At 42.4% G+C, this 22,309-nt stretch overlaps 1 protein-coding gene across 1 annotated transcript in view; it reads left to right on the top strand.

Moving 5' to 3' along the window:
* Positions 1 to 22,309, top strand: part of mRpL37 (mitochondrial ribosomal protein L37) — a 49,141-nt gene that overhangs the window by 5,573 nt on the left and 21,259 nt on the right. The window contains exons 4-6 of the mRNA XM_050180041.3: positions 8,544 to 8,781; positions 10,549 to 10,667; positions 16,175 to 16,360. Of these exons, the coding sequence (XP_050035998.1) occupies positions 8,544 to 8,781; positions 10,549 to 10,667; positions 16,175 to 16,360 (543 nt within the window). The remainder of the gene's footprint in view (positions 1 to 8,543; positions 8,782 to 10,548; positions 10,668 to 16,174; positions 16,361 to 22,309) is intronic.

Raw genomic sequence — 22,309 nt, 5'->3', positions numbered from 1 at the left:
AGGAAAAGGCTCGATATCTTCTAGGTGTACAGAATTTTTAAAATTGCCTTTGGCACATACTACAATTGAGCTAACATTTTCAGAGGCAGAAAAATAAATGCAAAAAATATAAATAAATTATTGACTAATTAACAAATTTTCACTGGTCAACTTTTTAACTATTTACTTTTGGGCACATATTGCAATTTACGAATTGTGATCAGTGAGTTTGCAAGACTATTTCACTTGGAACAAATTCTGAGGATGACAATAGTATTGAGATATCCGACACAAAATTTGCAGTAAAATTAATGGTTCCACTTTTCTTTTAACAAAGTGCCCTTTTATGCACTGGAAGACAAAAAGAACTGGAACACCAACGCATTTCGTCACACACTTTGGGAATGCATATCTCAAGACTAGTATGATATTTGTGAACTAGTGGATTTCTCGTGAGCTTGCTGGCTACGCTTTGTAAATTGCAACATGTGCCCTGAAGTAATTAGTTACGTATTTGTAATTTTCTTGCAAGTGATGTCTGCCTCTGCTTTGACATTGACAAATTAGGCAGTCATTGGCAGATTAGAACTGCAATGAATTGATAATGCATATCAGCTTTGCTACTGCTGCGATAGCCGATCAGGATGGATAGTTAAGAAGCTCTGTAGAGGGTCTTCATTTTTTAACCTCCTTTGCCCTGTTATCATTTCCATGTTCTCACTGCTCTGAGGGCTCCACAGAAGAATTTTTTTCATTTCCTTGCCTCCAAAGGTTTGGAGAAAAATTCGAGAGAAAGTTCGTAGTACTCCCCCCCCCCCCCCCCCCCAAAAAAAAAGAAAGTTCAATGCATTTTTAGGCTACTATTTTGTCTATATAGTATATATATAAAGAAGTTACAATATTAGCATCTTATTTGCTCCTAACCAAAGTGCCCTTTTTCTAAATTTGTGTGCGAGAGCTTGCTTATGGTTTTCTTGAGCATTGCTGCTGATACTGGCACCAAATAACATTTTGCAACCTAGCAAAGGGGCTTTATTTATTCTCAGGTTGCTACTTGAAGAAAGACATGACTTACAAGTAACACAGCAAACATGAAGTTTCTGGCAGAAAATATTTATATTCGTGTTATGTCATTCCGAGATCAACATGTCAAGTTACTCTCAAAACTATTTGCCATAGTGATACTTAGAGACGACTGATTTTAGGCTACCTATTTTATTTTTCTCCGCTTAACACAAAGGTTGAACTTGGACAAAACAAAGTAAGCAACAAATACACAGTATTGTGCTTTCTTGCCTTTCTGTTGCACAAGTTCTACCTTTAATAATATCACACCAACTAGATGAGTTTGGCTATATGGGTTTGTTGGTATGGCATCCTCTCATTTTGTTGTAGCGCAAGCTTGAACGACAGGGATAGCAGAAAGGCACATTTGACAACCACACTTTCAACAACACAAACAACAAAATGGAACACACCAACTAGCCCAAGCCTGCTTAACTTTTCATTGAACTGGAAAGCATATCATACTTGGTGCCAAATCTCCCCCAGAAGCTGTTACATGAAAAACACCTAGGAATATGTTTTAAAAATAAATTGTTGATGTGCAGTGATGAACGTGTTTATTTAGTTCTACAGCTTTCTTTTCTTTCTCATTTTTTTCAGCTTATATGAAAATTTTAAAAATTGCCTGTAGCAGATAGCATAATTTTAGTCCTGCAGCAGGATTACTCAAAGGAGCAGACATTACTTGCATGAGAAATCAAAAAGCAGGATTGACGAATTAGCAAAAATTCACTAATTAATTTTCCAGCTGATTACTTCATGGCACCTATTACAATTTACACATTGTAGCCAGCGAGTTCACGAGACGTATCCACTTGGAATGATCTTTCACGATCATACCAGTTTCAATATATATTCATTTGTAAAGTGTACGACAAATACATGGGCGTGTCCGTTACTTTTGTGTTTTGATGCATAAAACGGTATTTTGTTTGAAAAATAAGTGTAACAGCAGTGCTATTTTACCTCAAGTCTGATGGTGCATGTCTCGACTGGTACCATTCCCAGAATTTGTTCCAAGTGCATATGCCTTGTCAATTCAGCGTCTTCAATTCGTAAATTCAATATCTATCATAAAGTTATTAGTTAAAACCTAAAATTAAGGAGCATTTTCTCATTCTGCCCTCACATGGCCACTACCGCTGGGATGGAACCCACAACCTCAAGCCCAGAAGCGCAGCACCATGGCTACTGGGCTACCGCAGCGGTTGTTGCAGTGTCTTGCTCTCGCAAATGAATTTTTGTCCATTAGTGAATTACACATTTCGATTTCTTGTGCAACTAATGTCCCCCTCATCTTGGTAGTCCAGTGCAAAGACTGGAATTGTGCCGTCTGTCACAGGTGATTTTTAAAAAATTCTGTATAGTTCAAAAAGAAAACATCCCGAATGCTGGAAACAGTGATAACTGAGTGTGAAAGGGATTGTATGCCAGCATGAAAGAAGATCCAACAAGTGTTATCTCGCTGTAAGGAATTTTGTTTACCATGACAATGGTCATTCTGTTAATGTTTTCAATACTGTTGAATAATTTTATGCTAGTTACATGCATTTTTTTTCTATTGCCTCATGAACTCTCTTTTATGCTCCTGTAATTTCCAAGCCAAGTCCTACCTACCACATGTTTTCATCTGGTGGTGCTGACACCACTTTGCACATGTAACCTTTAAGGCACAAGCCGTGCGATGGGCCTCATGGGTAGACGGTAGAATGTTATAGAAAACAAATGGACTTGCAAATTTGCACGATTACAAAACCACTTATGCATGCCGCAGAATGCTGCTGTTCTACTGTTCCATTCGTTGCTGTCACGACATTGCCATTTCTAAACAAACTTTCTTTGCATTATAATGCATTATGAAAAGTCGCCAAGCACATAAGAAGTGTAATACCGGTGTCACGCATACACTTCTGATCGTGATCGGCACCAATAGGGATCGAAATTCTTGACTGTGATTGGCTCTCGCGCATATTGGGCAAAGAAGCCAACACGACCAAAAAATTCAATCCGGATTGGGCTTGATCGCGATAAAAAGTGCGCCGTGTGACACCCGTATAACAGAAACTTTAAACAAATCTACTAAGTACTTCTATCTACAACATACTTCCTGATATAACGGACCATATTTCAGCCTTAGTTTGTTCTACCTATTTTATTAATGCAACAAAGTTCGCCTTTAATGGACAGCGCTAAAATGGACTATCGGCTACAACGGACGAAATTAGCGGCAAGGTTTTTCAAAATTGGACGTATAAAACATAATTTTGCTGTGTCAGCATGGGCTGACGACTGACTTGCGAGCGCCAGCCGGCAATCACGGCTCAATATACCGCGTGCGAGGGAGGAAGGTGGGTCGGAAATGCGCCGTCTTTCGCGCGTGATACCGGGGGGGGGGGGGGGGGATAGAGAGGGAGGGTTCTACTCCGGCGGCTGCTGCTTACGGCGCGGCCGCCGTATCTTGAAAGCGATCTGCGGTGTGGGCGAAGTGCTCGCCCACGCGAGCGCCGTATCTTGAAAGTTATTTGCTATGTGAACAAAGTGCATGCCCGCATGGGCCTCATCTTCAAAGCAATCTGCGATGTGTTTCGGATATTACGGACTTCGGATAAAACGGACATTTTTTGTTGTATTATCATGGTTCATTGTAACGAGAGTCGACAATAAAATTGTTTATGCAAGGGGGGATGCCACACTTGAAAGCCAGCTTTCTTATTTATCAATAGATCTTAACCAAATTTGCACATCTTGTGTATTTTTATGTCCTGGCACAAGTAGTACCTGATATACCATAGAAACTGGGTTATTTTGCTTGGAGAAAAATTGGCATCCAGACAGAAAAAGAGGCACGCACAGTGGTGAGGACATAGAAATAATCTAGAGTGTCAGGTATGCCTAAGGTATAAACCAATGTGCCAGGTCGAGTTGTGATTAACCAAAGGCTCATTTTTTTTTTTTTTACAAACGAAACCTTGTCTAGCAGCCAGTACAGTTAAAAAAAAAACAACAGATCAACTGAAAAAGCATTATGCTGCATTAAATATGGCACACTTACAAACATAGATAGTTCACTCTTGGTTTATTTCTAGACTTGAAGAAAGCTTTTGACTCAATAAAGTATGATATCCTACTGGAAAAACTGTCTTGGTGTCGGGTGTGGGGAGTTGCACTAGAAGAGCTCATTAAAACTACTTGAGTCACCGCTATCAAATTGTGCAAATAAAAAACATCACCTCATCAAAACTGAAGTTAACACAAGGAGTTCCACAGGGGTCAATACTGGGACTGTTTTTATTTTTTGTTTACATTTATGCAGGTGTGGGATTCCTCCGCCAAACTGTGCCAAACACAGAAAATAGACTGAAATTGCACCATGCTGCGCCAGGATGGCTTCAACATGTATGCTCCTGAAGCGGCTGCGTGCGAACAGCGAGCGGATTCGTTCTCCGAAAAATAGTGCAGTCGTTCACATTCCACACACCGCATGACGCTGCCTTCTGCACAGTTTCTCATAATTTTTGCGCTTTTAACACATTTTGGCGCTTCCAGGGAGTGACCGGCGCGCACGCAACCACTCCCGGCTGTTGTTACACTGCTGTTGGAATGGCCAGGGCGGCTGTACTTATAGTGCATTAGAATACGGTTGAGTGGGCCGAGTGGCGCAGTGCTCCCTATAGCTGAGATGCAAAACAACGAAAAGTAGGCGGAGGATGCTACGAACAAACTAGATATTATGAAGGCGCACGCTGCAGCAGGTCCAACAGGCGGACGTCTCTGCCTTCAGGGCCAGTATGACGTGAAGCTGTTCCAGTTTTTGTTTATGCCCATATGGGCGAGTGCTGAGCCATTTTGACTTATCACAAAGGGCTAATGGCAAATTTAGAATAAGAACACATTGGAATAATTTTATAAGAGTTAACTGCTGGGCTAGTTGGTGATCTTGCATACAGAAAGGATTTTGCGCCAAAAACAACACACACAAGTGGCGGCGTCCTCTGTTTTGTGTGTGTTGTTTTTGGCACAAAATCTTTTCAGGATGGAATAATTTTATCTTGTACCCGAAAGTTAAGCATTAGGTGCTTTGAAATTGCCTTGTTCTATTATGTAAAAATGCCTTTCAAAAAAAGTACTTTTGCCCAAAAGGTGAAGCATTGATTGCGATAGCAAATTAGTAGACACCTATATGAAGTTAGGATAGTAGTTTTCTCAGTTGTATAAACTAGTAATCATTAGCTTACTAACTAAATTAACAAGCACGGTGTCATGTGCGCACTCGCTGTCAAAACGCTGGGTGGTGAAGCACGGTAGCAGCAGTGGGAAAATTGACTTACGTGCTGCCTCTCGCCTCAACGCGAACTAAGTGGCAAAAACACAGCATACACGAAGCTATCAGCACTTGGCACTTGCACTCTGTCCTCATAGCAGATTGATTTCAAGATGGGGCCCGTGTGGCTGCGCTAGCTGCATCACACGCAGCAGCCACCAGAGCAAAACGCCCACCCGCTCGTCTCCCTGATGTGTTGCACGCGACGGAAGACAGTGCGCTTCTTCCCTTGCATGGTGCGAGATTGAGCCGCCATTGTTGGCTCACGCTCGCACACTCTTGTACTTATTATCTATGCCAGTGATACTAACATCTTCTTTAAGTGTACAGATTTAACAGATATGAAAACAAGAGCCAATACCTACTTTGTTTCCCTCTCAACCTGGCTCAGGCAAAATAGGCTGCAGCTTAACATAGTGAAAACAAAGTATGTAATAGTATTTCATGCACTTAACAAACCACTAAGTAGGGAAATAGTTTTAACTTTTGGAGAGCAATGGATAACCAGGGTTAAAGAGCAAGAGTTTCTTGGTGTATGGTTCTAAGAGCACCTCTCATGGAATGTAGATGTTAATTTAGCCACCGAACTCTCCAGATCTGTTGGATGCTTGTATAAAATTGCACACTTAATACCCATTTGGCTGAAGCAAAACATATATAATTCACTGTTCTATTCCAGATTATCGTACGGAATACTGCTATGGGGCACCACAACAAAAACTAACTGCAACAGGCTAATTATTCTACAAAAGAGGATATTGCGCATTTATGAAACTCTCGGGAACCACGTCATGAACTAAGCACCTTACCATTATTTTTTGAATACAGAAAGCTGCAAGCAAACAATGTTTATGATTTTAAACTACTGCAGTAAATACATAACACAGTATATATACACGAAAATATTAATGAAGTTCCTTAGGATATAAGACTTAACAGAAAATGGACACTAAAAATAAGGACCAGTTAGGGTAAACAAGCAACCAGCTACCAAGTACTGACAATCCTAAATAAGCTAGAACATAATACATATTGGTTTACTAGAAATGCATTCAAAAATCATGTGAAGAAATTGTTACTAACACAGTGCTTGAGAGAGTGATTGTTGTAACATAAATTTGCATATCACAATTGTATTTTTTTTTCTTTCTTACATGAATTCATATATGTTCATGCTCACATGCTGCATTTAAGTGTACTATTGTAGTTTACATGTACAACCTGTATTCTACTATTTGTGGACAGATTTTTTTCTTTGCAATTTTTTTTTTGTTTGCAACCTATCAACCTTTATTATCTCACCATCTATTTTAAGAACAACCTGTAACACAATAATTTGTCAAATCATATTGTAAGTTTCTGTGTAACTGATGTACAGTGTTTGAAAATATATAACATCATGTGTGTTCTTTCACTGCCAATGAACTGCCATTAAATGATGTACAATATATGTTGCGAGAACAGGGGCCCCTGTTGAGCACTGCGTGCTTTTTGCTCCTGCACCTTTCATGAAATTGTATTAATGGTAAAAATAAATAGACATTCATTCCACATTCATTTGAACTAGAGCCCATTGAAGTTGCCTAAAAATGTGCCATCTTGACATGTCAAACATGTCACTTGTAAAAAAAAATCTGAAAAAATATTGCACTAAAATTAAACCATAGTGCACACTCCATGCTAAAAACAAAATTATTATGGCAGCTAAAATATAACACAAGCTATTTTCTGTCCAAAATTGCAAGTGTTTCAAAATTGTAGTTATTGAGAAATCAAGGAAAAACATTTGAAAGCATCTTTATTAGGACAAAGGTTATAAAATCTTATGGAAAATGTAGGGTCTCAAAAAGCGAAAATGACCAACCAGAACATATGAATTTTCTGTCTTCAAGTGGAGCCTCCCCCCTTGATGACAGCTAACTTATGTGCACCAGTTTGTGATCATGTGGGGCAGCTTCAACTTTAGCACCAACGTTTCACAGTAATGTCAGAGCATGCAGTTTTACATAATTTTCTTTGCCAATCTAAGATTATACTGGCTCTTTCAATCGCTAACACACTGTTCGATTTCATCAATATAAAACACACTATTTTCATTTTGACCATTATCTAATTTTCGGGGTAGTAGGCACATATGTGATGTCGGAGATTTTTTATATTTTCTCAATTTTCTTTGCATGAAAACTTCTTGAAGTATGCACATGTGTAGTGAAGACATTCCACATTATTCATTCCAGGTTTAATTTTAACATATTGAGAATTGTTTTAATTGTAAGATTTTATGTCTTTGTACTCTGGTAAAGGAACATTTAAAAGATAACTGATGCAGTTATAGAGCATTGAAAGCCCTCTCAAATATATGTTCACAATGTGGGCTATTGATTGAACTAAAACAATAACATTCATATGGCAATTTGCTTCAAAATAATTTTTAGAGGTTGACATCCCGACATGAGAATTGTTTCAGGTAGGAAATTTATAAAAGAATATAGATGTTTTAAGAAATTTGGGAATTTTCAGGCCTAGGATGGGGTCTGCTGGCACAAGACGGGAGTAATGAAAGATTGTTTGAATAGGCCTTCGTCCTCCAGTGGACATACTAAGTAGATTATGATAATGTCATTATATTTTACTAATACTTTTTGTATTCAGTGTGTTCCTGCCACAGTATTATTTTTTTTAACTTGTACTCCAGATTTTGTTCGGGTCTTTGTTTCGTTTTGTAACCTCTGATATGCCCCGTAACCGACTCCCCTCTTTAATGTCTTGAAAAGCCATAAGGATGCTTGGCTGTGAGGTACCTGTGAGCCGACATTACATATGTATAGGTTTTATGTGATGATTTAGTGTTTGGCTGCACAGAGCACAGTTATGCTCACTTGCATTACATTGTCAGCCATCATTCAGAGATAATATAAGCTGGCTTGCTGGCCATTGCATCCAACATCTACACACACACACATGCACATGCTTATGCATGCACACACATGCACGCACACACACACGCATGTCAAACTCTGGTGGGATAGGCAAAGAAAGCCTCACTTAGAAAAGGTTGCTTCCAAGTTCATGTTTGCCTACTAACCATGTTTTGTGTATGTGGTCTGACTATAGCAAGGTTCATGGCCAGCAAGCATGCAGTGCACTGATCGATCCTTTTGCCCTCTTGCACCACCAGGGGACAAGCACATGTGCCTGCTGACCAAGACAGTCCGATATGACAGCCTTCCCGTGGCACTTTCAGAGCATGTCAGGCGGCACGCCCTTGGGGAAGCACACCAAAAGGCTGCCAAGGAAGCCCTTGCGCAAGTGCACCTGTATGACAGCACCCAGGTGAAACTTCCCAAAAAGATCGACCTGAACAAGCCCCACTGGACATTTCCTCGAGAGTATGGAGTGCCCATCAAGCGCAAGGTGTAAGTTTCTGTCTCAGCCTCCATCTTAGCCCTTTGCACGGGCATTACATCACTTTGGAGAAAGATGTGCAATGTTGCAATCTGTCTGCTATTAGGGATCATCACGATGCAAACCTGTTGCATCAAGTATTCTGTGAGTATGTCTCGTATGAGCGGAGTTAACAGCACTCAGCCTTTTTGTGATGGGCTGTACCCGTACTCGTATGCAGTCACTCTGTGCTGGTTTTTGCATCAGTAGTCGAACCCACTCGTAACAACATTCAAGTGCCAGAAAAATCCCATTGTTTTAACTGACAATTGTTATAGCTGGGCTGCATGAAGAAAGCGGAGGGGACAAACAGAGAAACAGTTTCTTTAGACAGAAAGAAGTACAGTCAAATCCGCTTATAGCATTACCAGATTTAGCAATACTCGGATCTAACAATGACCATCTCTGGCACTATGGACTTTTTTGTGTGTTCTATTGTTCTAAGATGGGGGGGGGCGTCTCTTTTTCTAACGTATCCATGACTATGCATGGCTGGCTTGTCAACGTGGCTGAGCGCATACGCAGGTCACACGCCTTATTTTAGAGATAGTCTGCCGCATGTGCAAAGACTGGGCGAGTGGAGATGGTGTGGCAAGGTGCACTGTCTTCCCATACCTTTTGGGCTGGAGGTTGCGTAATCTTGGGTTTCGGAGACACATTGAAGTGAGAGGCAGGCGAAGCATTCGCACCCCACTGCCGGCGCTTTTCATGACAGCATCGTCCCACTGCGGACAACAGTGTTAGCCACAGGGGCAGAGTGGATGCGAAAGTGTGGCTGGCTTTGCCTTGTACCGCCAGTGTAAAAATATTGACGACATGGCATTAAATTGTATTTTTCATTGCTGACTCTCAAATCCATCAATTTCTTTTATCTCATTCAAATTTGCTTTTTCCAATTGCGCGATAATTCATTTTCAAGCCCTTTCATGTGAGGAAAGCCCATCAGCAACTGTACTCATTTGCATAAAAGATGGAATTTTGATACAGTCTACACTCATTACAACGGACCCGCATACAGCAGGCTTTCGAATATAATGGACTGTATTTCAGCATTGGTTTGTTCTACACATTTTATTAATGCAAAGAAGTTCGCTTTTAATGGACTGCGCTACAGCGGACAATATTATCCTCAATCTTTTTCGAAATCGGGCACATAAAACATAGGTTTGCCGTGTTGACACAGGCTGACAGCTGACTGGTGAGGGTCAGCCGACAATCGTGGTTCAATATTGTGCTCACGCGAGGGAGGAAAGCAGGGTGGAAACGCACCGTCTGCTTTCGTGCATGAGGCATGGGGCTGGGGGGAGGTGAGAGAGGGGGTTCTACTCTGACGGCTGCTGCTTCAGGACGCGGCCGCTGTATCTTGAAAGCGATCTGCGATGTGGACGAAGTCCTCGCCCGTGCGGGCGCCGTACCTTAAAAGCGATCTGCGATGTGGACAAAGTGCACGCTCGCATAGGCCGTATCTCGAAAGCGATCTGCGATGTGGAAAATGTGTGCCCAGTGCTGGTAACTTCATATGTGCTGTGCTTTCGACGTTTAGTTCGCGTTGAAGCGAGGGACAGCATGAAGGTCAATTCACCTTTTTTTTTTACAGTGCCAGTACCATGGAAAATTCATTTGCAAGCTTTTGTTCTGTGTTGTGCTTTTTTAAAATAACTTATTTCCCTGTTTTAGTTCAGTCAGCCATGGCTTCTTACCTGTACAGAGCTGACTGCTCATTCTTGTGTGGCCTGCAGTTCTCATATGCTTGCCAGCTTCCATCATTTGTGTGAGAAGTTGACCAGCCAAGTTCCAGAGGCTATGGATCGTACCCGCCTTTCTGATGTGATCAGCAATGCTTGCTTCCAAAAGGAAGGTGCGTGATTGCACTTCTCTATTGTTGATTTGCATACTCAGTTTGTTCTTTACTAACTAGCATTTGCAGCCTTAGTGCAGGTATTATTTTGGTATGCTTAATGGAGCACTGACACAAAAAATGTGGATCTTGTCTTTTCTAATGTAATAAGAACGCAACAGTTAATTAATTATTTTAAGTCTTGTCTATTGCGACCAGTCCAAGTTTCGATTTCAGAGAGCAACAAGACGGCACGGTATGTTTGTAAACACAGCTGGTCACACAAAACTGTGATGCAAACGCTGGCGCACAAGATTCATTGTTGCTAGTAGTTATTTCTCAATCTACATACATACATGCTGTTCGATGTCCTTGCCACGGTGTAAGAAGAATAGGTGCTTCGACGGTGCATCATGACAGTGGAGATGGTGCGTCCTGCAATTGATCAAGTTGCTTGTTGGAGTAGCTGCGCAGCAGCATATGGAAGTGAGGCTGAAAGCCGGGAAATTTCAATGGCATAGAGACATCTGGGAGACCGTTTAAGCATCATACAAAATAAAAACGAGTCATGGCTTGTGTTTACTGCTATGTGAAGGCACTTAATGAATTTACCTATGAATAGCATGCTGTTTTGGTCCTCAGCACATTCTAAAACCATGGCAGGTCATCTGTCTCTGTGCTAAGCGGCTGACAGCAAGCAAAAAGATGACATCTGCTACTTGTTTCTCTCTTGTTTTTCAACATATTGTAGCCAGATTCTTTTGTTCTCGGTAAAAAAAAATGCTTTGTTTAATGTTTCTTCATGCGTATTGTGCCACATGCAAGAAGATGCGTCGCGTGTAGCATGAGCAGCAGACAACTGCATTTGCTCAACACGTTGCATGCGGCACACTTGATGGTGAAAAGGCAGCACTAAATTAGCTGTTGTGCCTTGTAGCAAACAACAGTGACAACACCTCACAGATATGGGCAAGAAGTGTTTTGTACCAGAGGGAGAGAGAGATGCAAATGAGAGAAAGGCAGGGAGGTTAACCAAAGTTAAAACCTCCGGTTTGCTACCCTGCACTAGGAGAAGGAAAATGGGAAGTAAAGACGGAAAGAAGAGTGGTGACAAAAATAAAAGCGGGAAAAAAGAATGAAAAGGGATGAAATGGGATCATTATCCCTTTTGCTGTCGGACCTTTCTGGCCGTGACGCACCCCCAGTGTCGGCTTGGTTTCAGGGAACGAGCATAACAGGGAATGAACATAGTAATTTATTTTTGATTATGATTGGTAGACAAATAACGTAGTCAATGCTATATGCACATTTCAGTGTTCTGCAGCTGCTGTTAGTAAACATCATCATCATCATCAGCCTGACTATAAAATCCGTTCAACATCCGAATCTGACGATGCGGAACCCTCTTCCTCGCATGCGACTCTGTCCGAGTCCGAATCCGAGCTCGGCTCGTATTCTAAATCGGAATTGAGCCACCGCACCAATGAGCAGACGAAGGTCCCGCGCTCTCAGCCATCCGAAAGTAACCGCGCGCTGGGAGGATGCGCTTTGAGTCGCCTGCACAACGGAGAGAAATGGGACGTTGCGTGATCAAGAAGACAGAGGGAGATGGAAAAACGCTAAACAAAGTTCGAAGGGCTTTACGTTTACTGCTGCAAGTCGGAAGCGAGGGTTCGGCGAGAGAGCGAAAGCAGCAATCGAGTCACTCTTTTCGGAGAGGCAATGGCACGTGCGCCTGAACTTAACGCGGCGTAGCAGACACACCAACAGAAGAAAAATAAAAACCTTCAAACCAGCGGAGATGGCAGAACAACCCTTGAACCCATAACCACACGCGCGCGACGCGTGATCCAGCGAACGCGGAGCCACCGCGCCACTCAGCAAAGAGAAAGTGGAGAGTGGCAGTCGCACCGTACTCTTCAATACATGGGTTAACACAGGTCGGGGAGAATATACGAACTTGTAGAAAGAGTCAACAGATGGCGTGGCCAATTCAGGAGCGCCAGCTTTGCGCTCAGGCGCGAAATTTTGAACGCACGATAGAGAACGTACCGGTACGTCAGTGACACCGTGGGGGGGAAGCGCGATGACGTACCGGTACGTCCGTGACAGCGAAAGGGTTATAGTCTTTCTAATAGGCCACTGCCACATAAAAAGGTCAACAAAGCCTTGACCGACTTTCGATGCGACAACAGTTCATGTCGGCATTCCAAGACTGACTGTTATGAAAATGGCCTGTCGTCAAGGTCTGCCAACGTGGTTACTAGTGACAGCCGGTGCGCGCTGTATCAAGGACAGTGGCAAAGTACATGTTCTATAGTCTCCTCACCGCCGCAGTGACTGCAAGCCGCGCTCTCTTCCATACCGGCTCAGAAAGCGAAAGATCTTGTGTAAGCGACACCAAGCCACACTCGGCAAAGTACTGCTGTCTCGAGTCGAGAGAGTCCAGATGGGGGTTGAAGTCGAAGGAACAGGTCCAGTCGGTGTAGACGTGTGTGCTTCAAGCTTGGTGTGTTCCATAAAGTCCTGATGGCTTCATTTGCAAGCACACAAATTTTCATTGCAGAGTCTGTTCTTGACAATGGAATGGAGTCTTGCAAGCCCTCCTCATGTGCAGATCGTGCTGCTGCATCGGCATATTTATTGCCCGTTATGCCACAGTGGCTTGGAATCCACTCTTACGTGATGTCGTGTCCTTGCTCGACGAGGTGGTGAAGCAGCAGTCCGATTTCTAGAACTAGTTCTAGTTCTAATTTTGTACCAGAATGCAACAGGGGCTATGCTACCTGCAAAGTTGAGTATGCAATGTTTAGTGTGCGAAAAGAGAGTGCCCGAGTTCAAGCCTTGCAGAATGCCATAACGTGAAGCGATCACACCCCACAGCCGACTACATCTGTAAAAGGCATCTTGATCCTGCTTTCATGAGCAAGAACTGCACAGCTGTGCACGAAGGCATTGTGCTGACCAGCACCACTTGACAAGGGGTGGTATGCAAGGATGCAGTGCCAAGTTTATTTCTTGGCTCCTCACATTGCCGTGCCAGTCATCTGCGTCCACTCAAGCCAGAGCCAGACCTCCAAGCATTGCACTCCCTTCCAAGCATGGCAAAAGAAAAGCAAGGGGCAGAGTACAAAAACGAAAAGGAGAAAGAGTGCAAAATGAGGAAATGGGAGCTCCGTCGCAAGGATCAAGTGCCAGGAGGAATCAGTCGAAATAAGCAGCAAAATGGCGTCAAAAGTAGACCAGAATGCTACGTCTGCGAATGACTGAGGACTGCAGTGTGGCCAACGCAACATACGACCTGAAGACAGAGGATTATCAGAACCCCCTGCGAGAAAGCAACTGGTTGATTAAAGTTTTCAAGCATCAACGCTGAGCAGAGAAATCATTGGTCCTGAAATCATCGGTTCACGACACTGAAATACTTCTGTCTCAGCTATTAAAGAACGAATTTGAAAAATTCTTTACGGGAGAATGCTCCCCAGAGGGCACATAACAACTTCCAGCATGTAACCGAAATTTGCTGTGTGGCCTTTAAGGATTTAAGGATGGCGAGAAAACTCTCAGTCACTGCGCTACTTTGGAGGACACACTTTGCATACACTAGAGAAGGCTGTTTCAAAGAAAAAAACAGCACACATCTTATAAGCGATTCCCTGTTCCTTCAAGTCCTAGCCAGATGACTGCCATGAACCAAACTATGCGCTTAAATAGTCGAGGAACCATTTGATCCAGCGCATGAAGCCTCTGCACGAAAAGCTGAAGCAAGAACAAGAGAAGGTCAAAGCCCTCTCCGAGGCAACTAGTATTGCAGAAAGATTGGGCACGCTAGAGTTGCCTCCAGCTCAGCGTATACTAATCCAGGAAAGCTTGTCAGCTACTATCAAAGCAACTGCAAAAACGAACGAACACTACACATAATCATGACTTTTCTTATTCCTTCTCCTTTCATATATGTCGTACATCTACCTATGAATTCATTAGAGACATTCTTCCCCTCCAAAGCATGTCAGTAGCTAGGAAATAGATGAGCATATTAAAACTGGACTGAAAATTTGACAAAATTTGTAAATTGGACAAAAGGTTCCTTGCAGCATTCAAGAAAGAAATAGCTACAAGATATCTGTACCAACAGCATGGCATTCTTGTATTTGACGAAATACAAGTTTGTAATGTGGTTTAGGGCCCCTTTAAAATACAAGATAGGTAGCACACCAGGACACTGGAAGATAATTTGGACAGAAACTATCCATTTGCCGCGGATTTCGCTCCCATTTCTTGCGAAGTTGGCATCGGTTGGTGCACAAACAAAGACATCTTGTGAGTTCCCGGATAGCTGCTTGACAACTTGGACCGAAACAATGTTAGTCAAAATTCACTCGGCATCTGGGAAAGCTACCAACACTCGCAACAGGTGTGAACTTCACATCTGGAAAGCCCGACCGAATGCGTGCCAGTACCTAGAAAAAGGTGGCAGTAGCGCCGCGCAATGGCTGCTACTGGATTTTGCCTCAGCCAATCTGTTGGTGCACTCTCTGATAACACACAGGTGCTGCATGGAGGGAAAAAAATTGCACAGGTGGCACGATGGCATAGCTGGCAACTTAGGGGGTTGCTCGCTTGCCCAGCGCGAAAGGCCCAAAGCGCTACAGTGATTGCGTACACGTCCTTTGACAGTCGGCTCCAACTGGAGCAGCTTATCGGTACACTTCTAGTAATCTGGTTGAAAATGCATGCATTTGGGTCAGGACTGCGAACATTTTCAAATGAAATGACAGTTCAAGTCAAAAACGATATTCGCCTTTTTTATAACGAGGGTTTACCGTACAATATTTGTGCAAATTTTCAGTAAGGCAAAGCAGAAGTAAGCGTAAAATACATTTTTTTTTTTGTATGATCGAAATGAGGTGAGCAAATGCAGCTGCACCTCAGCACAGTGCACTCCTGCCGCTGAGGGCCATAGCGGAAAACCCTATGCATGACTATACCGAGCACTGAATGTGTTGGGCAGAAGTCAATGACGCAGTATGCACACAATATTCAGTTTTACTATTTGCATGGTCAGTGCAGCATAGTCAATGCAGATAGTGTGGCAAATCTCGATGGGCACGACAAAACTGACAAGCAACTGGCTACAACTGACAAGCAAGCAAGGCTGGGAGGGTCGCATTGAAGGACTAGGCCATGGGACAGGCAAGAGCACATACAGGGAGCACGATAGCCAATGCAAACTCGTGACATAGCGCTGTTGTTATGCCCTGGGATGTTTACAAACCTATCTTGTTGATGTCAATCTCTTGAAGTGCTGCACTTTGGGGTTTTCTGTGCGCGAATACTTTAAACCTGATTTTAAATATGTTTTAAGCTACATTCGCTGTTGATATTTTGTAGATGCTGTGTGCGTGTGTCCATAGAGAAATCAATCTCACTAATTACCTCAACTTCAAAATTTTGTGTCAGTATTCCTTTAAGCTTTTGTGACCCTTCACTATAACCCTCAGCTGCCTCTCTTTATTCATGCTTGGCAGATGGGAACACATTGGTGTTCAAAACCGAGGTTGACACCCTGACCACAAGCAAGGTGCCACTGGGTGCTTTTAACACTCCTGAGGAGGTCAAGGCTACGGCTGATGTGGTCCTGCCTGACCTGTACCCTGCCAAGTATACGCTTGACTTGGACAAGGGCCACATTTACCTCATGGACGACGTTTATCGTAAGTTAATGTGCCAAAGAAATGACTATGCGCAAGATGACATGCATGTTATTCCAGCACCATATTCTTTTTTTAAAAAGTTTCTGCTCTCGTTTCTTTTTAGGCTTCTCTCTTTCCCTCTACACATCCTCATAGGCAAGCATACACTGGAAGATGTCTGCATTTTGATAGCTAGTGTCACTGGAACATGTGCACTTGGAAATGGAAGTAGGCAATTTTTTAGTGATGGCTTATGACTCGGTATGTTATGGCGATACACAAGTCTTTGCTGATAAGCATCTGCAAAGCGGAATAAAGGCAAGCCCAGACTGCACAAGTTATCATATTAGGGAACTTCCCCATGGACCTTGCAAACAAACTAGTACAGACAGTGCCATGACGGCAAAATAAAGTGCACATGTGAGCTAGCTAACGACTGATCATAGCAAAGAAAAAACTTAAGCAGAACCCATCTCATGATGACTGTTGATGGTAATGCAACGTATTGCCATCGTCGAAACGAGGTATGTATGAGGCGTGTATTGCAGCGGGACTCCTCTTTCGCACTTCCATAAAAAGATCTTGACACCATCTAGCACTGCTGTCAAGTCTGTGCATGGCCTCTGAGATCGGTGCCTGTAAACACTGAGAATTGTTCCCCACACTTGCTGCACACTCAGTGGCACATACTCAGTAACCCAAGTTGGCAAGACGTTCATTGAAGAGCAGCCCATACCTAGTGCATTCATGGCACAGCTCGCTAATGCGTCAGGTTGCTACCTTTGAGGATCCCTTCTGAGGTGAGTTAGATTCTGTTCAGCATCGGAGAAATTTAAAGGAACGTTTCGTCATTGCAGAGCAGCACATTCCCAGTGGCACATACTTGGTTACATAAGTTGGCATCAGAAATGTCGAAGAGTGGCACACATACTGGCATATGCCTAGTAACCCAAGTTGTCATGAAAGAGGTTAATTGGAGACTAGCACAGACCGGGTAGCACATACCCAGTACTCCAAGTCGGGGTCAAAGAGTTTCCTTGAACAGCTGTGCTTACCCAGTCCCGCATCTACGGTGACCCAAGTCGGCATGCAAGAAGTTTGTTGAAGAGCGACACCTATGTACACATTGCCACATACTCGGTGATCATATGGAAAACGAAACGCCTCGCTTTTAAAGTTTTATTTGGTCGGTGTACTTCTTTCTTTGTCATGACCCGAGTTGGTCCAACAATTGGTATTGAACCCTATTACCTCTGCACAGCAGCCCGATGCCTACCCGTTTCACCACCACTGGATGGATGGCTGGATGGATGGATGCCAGAAAGTGCGTGAGGCATCCTAAGAATGCTAACACATTAAAAAGCATGAAGATGGGACAGCAGTTTTAGGACGTAAAACAATGCACTGTGTTAGGTCAGGTGGCAGCAAGGCAAGGTTTATGAATGTTGAACTTCCTTTTAATGTTGCCTTGCTCAGAAGTAGTAAAAAGGAGCTAAGCAGGGACGATGAATAGAGCAGACAGTACGCCAGTGACCAAGCTTGTGTGCCATAATAATAATTTAATAATGTGCCAAACCACATTAATGTTGTTATGTTTCTTTGGCATACATGATGTGTTCACCTTCATAACTTATTTTACTCTTAAGGGCCCCTGTCAGTGTACTACATCAGGAGGGGGGGGGGGGTCAGTATGCAGTACAGCAGACGTTCATTAATTCAACTTTGGTTAATTCGATCCCGACCGGAAGGCCGGGCTGGCGCTCATGCATTTCTATGGGTATAAACTTTCATTATTTCTATCCTTCAATTGGTCTTTGTTGGGACACTTGAACTTGTCCCACTTGACCATGGTGATCCCAATAGCGACCCCTTTAGCGACAGCATCTGTCTCGGCAGAGCTGGAGACGGTGAATGCATGTGGTGAACACATAGTGACACTTCATCTCCCCTCGAAAACGCATATTTTGCACCTAACTATAGCGCACAGTAACTAAACTACACAATGTCTCATTATGGTATTTGTCGGCCTCTAACATGTCTTCTTTTTTACCCTGAGAAAATTAAGCGTAAACACTCATTCATATACTTTGCCGCATAGCATGTTTGTATTGCGGCGAACCTGACTCCTCAGCCACTTTTTATTGAAGTTGAGAAATGCATTTGACGTTAAAACAGACTATTTCAGAAATACTTTGCCACAAAAAGTACTTCAGTGCGTTCAGCAGAAGTGGAGTTATTGGCAATCAAAGATCATCTGTGATCCCCTTTGCGGTGCTCCCGGTCCTTCAATGCCTTGCACTGGAAAGGCTATGGCTACAGATGCAGCATTCCGGACTCTCATTGAAAGGATTCCCAACATAAAGAATGTCAACCATGATGGCAACACACTTTGAGGGTGTGCAACTTGGGAAGCAGACAACCTGTTCTCTGTTTGTCAGACGTTGGCACTTGGGCCTTGAGTGAAGTCTCCCACAGATACCAATTAGAGCATGCTGTTGTCATCAGCAAGCTGCAGTGAGCTCAGCGAGCGTGCTCGTCGGGGCACTCTGTGGCAGCTGCAGTATGTATGCTATGCCGAAGACGCAGCTAGATGCGACTGTAATATCTGTGTGCACGACGGGGCTGGAGTGCGCATTCACGCTCATGTACACCACTGGCCATGCTATGTGGGGCAGACCAGCTATGTCCTGCACCAGCTTGACCAATGGATAGATAGTAGTGACATTCGAATTGCGTATTTTGTGCAAGAGCTCAATGCGAAGCAAAGCCTGCCAAGTTTGCCAGCAGCGACCAGGAGTGAACATGCGCCGACAAGCATACATGTGGTCAAACCTTAAATTTTGTGTGGTTTGAGGCTAGTTGAGCTTTCAAAACTAATAGAAGTTAGCGAGACCCAACAGTTACAACACTTAAAGCAGTGTGGCCAAAATTTCACACCTACGCGGGTCGGCGCGGTTGAGTGTTAGCAGACTATGGTCGGCAATAAGTACGATAATTGTGCGTCCGGAAGTACATAATTCCAAGTGACATTCAAAACACAGATTTTCACTTAATTCAGCTTGTTTATTAAACTGTATCAATAAATATATTCAGTAGCAGTAGGAAGGCGCACCTATCCTAACACTCTTCTTGGTTGAGGTTGGATATTGGCCACTAGCAGCCATATGGGAATCTGCTATATAGCGAATTATAGCAGCCGGAAAAGACTGAGGAGAAGGCTTTTGTTGAAGAGAGAGTGTTTGAGAAAAAGGTGACTTTGCACATCACTTGCAAGCTCCACACAACACGCACGACTGCAAAATTTGGCTGACATGTCCACAGCAGTGTGTGCCATCCGTGTGCTGTAGACGAGCAGCTGTACATTCAACTATTTTGGCACTGAAGTATGCGAGCATGTCTCAGGCAAGGCTCAAGTGATGCACAAGGATAATCCCGCTCGCACCATTTTATTAAAAGAATCCGGCAGCTGTACGTATTCAACTTGTGTACATGAGTTTAGCAGTTGAAATGGCTGACGAAGCCAAGGACTGCTTGGGGGAATGAACTATTTATGAAAATAAAGAATTAACTTTGAAGTTGGGTTAAATCTTCGTTTATCGTCATCATCTTATATACAATTAAAAAATGACGCAAGTTGAAGCAAAAGACTTGCATCTTAGTATAATACATAATGAATGCAATATTTGTGAAAGTACCAAATCAGGCAGCGTGTTTTTTTGTTAACTGCATGCAGAGCTTACTCTTTGCACCAGAGCAGTAAGTTATGGCTCCAAAGCATTATTTCCTTGCTCCAAACAGCAAAATTATCTGCTCCAAGAGCATAAATTCCTGTTCAGTTTCTACTTTGTTTAGGAGCTTTAATGTTATCTCTACATCAGTTATTCTACGTTCGATGCATAAAAAGCATGAGTGAATTTGTTTAGAGACTTTGTTTAAGAGGAAGCTTTAGCTCGGGTGCTTCTATCTAAATGCATGTAAAAGGAGAATTCATTTTTCTTGGCACCACTGCACCAAATTTGGCGAAGTTTGTTGCATTTAAAAGAAAAACTTAAAATTTAGTGACTTTTGGTTTCGAATTTTTGATTTAGGTAGTCAATTTTTATTAAAAATTGGCAAAAATATAACATTTTCAGAAAACGAAACTATCAAGTGTACAAATCAGGGGGTAACTCGGCAACGAAAAACGATAATAAAAATATGTGTATTGCATATAATAGTACATCTAAAGCGGACAAAATTGATATATTACACATGAATCTCGAAAAATTTAGTAATATGGAAATACAGCTTTTGCAGAAGCCTTGTAAACAACGTAAAAAAACCACGTAAGATATAAAATGACATATCGAATTTGTCCGCTTTCAATGATCTAGTGGATGCCGTTAGAGAACCGCGATATCTTTTCTTGATGCAGAGCTATAAATTTGTAAACTTCGTGCTTCTATTTTTTTCAAACTTTCATATTTTTTAAAATTCTTGTAACGAAATGCAGGGCTTAAATCAAAATTGTGATTCTAACAGTCACTAGAATTTAGCTTTCTCGTTTAAATGCAACAAAGTTCATTAAAATTGGTACAGGGGTTATCTCAGAAAAGCATTTTTGCGTTTTACATGTATTTGAATAGGCCGCATTGGAGTTGGGCCCGAGCTAAAGCTTCCTCTTAAATCAAGCAAATACTGCCAAATGAATCAGCAGTTGTTCTGATGTTTTTTTTTCTTCATGTTGTTTAATTTGACCCACCAGATAATATGATCGTTTTCATTAGTCCCATCACTGTCGAATTAATGGAAGTCAACTGTAGCTCAAGGCCGCTGGTCATAAGAAAAGGCAAACAAAGCACAAAAGGTGAAAACCAAATTGTCTCTTGACATTGAGAGAAGGTGGATGGTCAATAAAAACAGCAATACAGAAGTAATGCACAAGAAAGCGGAAAGCACCTTGACAAATGTATGCTTTGTAGTGTTCTTGGTGTAGTCGTAAAGAGTAGTGTATAGCACGTGGCCGCCATTAAAAATAAAATAAATTTCACAGCAACCATTGGGCTTGAGCTCAAGTCCTGCATGTAAGAATGCTAGCATTTTAACCATTGCTGATGCTGCAAACACTAGGTCTTTGTATGCCAAACAATAAAGCTAGTGGCAGTGCCTTGTCAATATTGTAATGCTACTTGTTACTGCTAGAAATTACAGCCAACTCTTTGGCTTGTTAAAACCATTGGCACATTGGTCTGGATGAACACTGTTTCTAAATGTAAAGGGAAGAATAGACTGCTGGAACAGTGATTTGAACACCACTTCTAGAAAAAACAAAATTACACTACAACCTGAAGGAAAAATCAGTTCGTTGCGCACTTCAACTTGGAACACCTTAGTTTCATATAGCGAACGTTAACATGAAAACATTGCACTTCCTTTCTGCAATAATGATACAAATATCACTGGCATTTCTTCACAAGTCACGCCTTAAAAGTAGGACTATGCGAATATTCAAAGCTATTGAATAACGAATTGAGTAGTATCCTGTTTGATTCGGTCACTTTTCGTAAATACGGATATCTTTCAAATACTTCTAAAATATTCCCAAACATGAACTGCGCCCAAATGAACATAAAATTGGAGCAAAAGTATCATACATCATCCCTCCCCCCCCCCCCCCCCCCCCTTGAGCAAAGTGTAGACATAACACATGAGAATTTGTTGTAGTGGAGCAGACTACGTCACTTAAGTAGCCATACTTTAAAGGCTGTGCAGTGATCATTCGCACGCTTTGAAGAGCCCTGTGCAAGTGAAGAAACTACTTGTTTGCTTCTAATGCTCCAATTGTGCTTTTAACAACGCTTCGTAACATGCTATGTAAGACAGAAACGTGCTAACTTTAAGAATGCTGTGATGTGAATAGTCTTATATTGCAATAACGGCTGTTCGATAATCGAAAACTATTCCAAAAGTATTCAATATTCGATTCATTTT

Source organism: Dermacentor andersoni, chromosome 5 (assembly GCF_023375885.2).
Source record: "Dermacentor andersoni chromosome 5, qqDerAnde1_hic_scaffold, whole genome shotgun sequence".
Classification (NCBI taxonomy): domain Eukaryota; kingdom Metazoa; phylum Arthropoda; class Arachnida; order Ixodida; family Ixodidae; genus Dermacentor; species Dermacentor andersoni.
This window is presented reverse-complemented; position numbering and strand designations above follow the sequence as displayed.